Source organism: Pygoscelis adeliae, unplaced genomic scaffold (genome assembly GCF_000699105.1).
Source record: "Pygoscelis adeliae isolate BGI_AS28 unplaced genomic scaffold, ASM69910v1 Scaffold637, whole genome shotgun sequence".
Taxonomy (NCBI): domain Eukaryota; kingdom Metazoa; phylum Chordata; class Aves; order Sphenisciformes; family Spheniscidae; genus Pygoscelis; species Pygoscelis adeliae.
The window spans coordinates 25770-27130 of NW_008825168.1; the positions used below are offsets into that span (position 1 = coordinate 25770).

At 46.1% G+C, this 1361-nt stretch overlaps 1 protein-coding gene across 2 annotated transcripts in view; it reads right to left on the reverse strand.

Annotated features, from left to right (window-relative positions):
• PRPSAP1 (phosphoribosyl pyrophosphate synthetase-associated protein 1) overlaps positions 1-1361 on the reverse strand; it is a 26575-nt gene that overhangs the window by 15226 nt on the left and 9988 nt on the right. For both annotated transcript variants that reach the window (XM_009328898.1, XM_009328899.1), the window contains exon 3: positions 654-720. In XM_009328898.1, coding sequence (XP_009327173.1) covers positions 654-720 — 67 coding nt within the window. The remainder of the gene's footprint in view (positions 1-653; positions 721-1361) is intronic.

Sequence of the window (1361 nt, forward strand, 5' to 3'; positions counted from 1 at the left end):
GGTTCCTGGGGTTAGCAGCTGGTTTTCTAGGTCCCTGGTTACTCGCAGCACTTTTTTTTCCCTCTTACTCCAAGGCCAGAACAGCCCAAAATCAAAACCAAACAGGCTCACTTAAGAAAAGACTCAACATCATTAAGAACTGTAAGAGTACAGGAGGGAAGCTACGGGCTTCCACCTGAGTTCAGTTTCACATCGCTACAGTGAAAGGGGAAGAGTAATCCAGCCTGTAATGAAAGCAATAGCTGCTGTTTGTTGCTGGCTCTGCTGCTTGGTAATTGGAAGGCAGAGGAAATTACACATCCTAAAATGGAAATGCCGGTCAGAAGTCACCAAGCAACTGAGCCTGCCAGGACACCAACACACAGACCAGGGATGTTTCACTTGAAGCCATCAGTCATACTTGTTCTCGCCTCAAGTGACACACTTAAGCTATTTGACGGGAAGCTTCTCAGTTTGCGGTGGCACAAGCGATCCTCTGGGAATTTTAACAGCTTAACACTATGTGGTGTCTTAAATGTAAGGCAAAGCAATGACAACACTAGAAAGAGACCGGTTATCATGCTGGCTAATGGCAGGCAAACCTATTGAACAATCTGCCGAACCAGAAATTCAAAGCATATCACAGCTGTAAAACTGAGCCACGAGTCCCTTACCTGGGGATTGTCTGTATAATGAAGATGTCCTGTCCCCGGACGGACTCTTTTATTTCAACTCTTGTTTCTGAAGAGAATTGAAAACACGAGTCAGTTTTGTTTCCAAACATCAGATTTACAGCGATAACACACCATGTTTTAGCAGCAACTTTGCCCACTGGACAGGGCAGAGGAGGACTTGCTCCTTTGCCCTTTGTGCACGTACACACACTACACACGCAGATGAGCCAAATGGATTTTTCCAAAGGCTGGTCCTGAGAAGTAAAGAGCTCGCATGACATACCACTGAGTTAGTTGTATTCACAATGCAAAACCAGGCTGAATAGCTGTTCTCTTACACGTAGAAGACAATTACCTAACTCTCAATGAGAGATCCTTTTCACTTCTCCATGCTGAGTGCTGAAAGCTGTCAATACCACATTCATTAGCGAACAATGAACCACCCAAAGCAGAAGAACCTCTAGTTGGCCCAGTCAGCTCCATACAGGCTGGATAGCCCCAGGCAACACCAGCAGCACAGAGTTCAGAAGGAGAACTCCCCAACTTCACTACCCAGTTCAAGACATTTCAACAGTGACACGAGCTGGAAACCCAGGTCTCTGCTGAACACAATTCCTACAGTCCCAGACTCAAATGCAAAAGCCAAGCTCCAAAGCAGCTCTGCAAAGCCAAAGCAATGACACCAGGTTTCCTGAGGTGCCTGTCTTA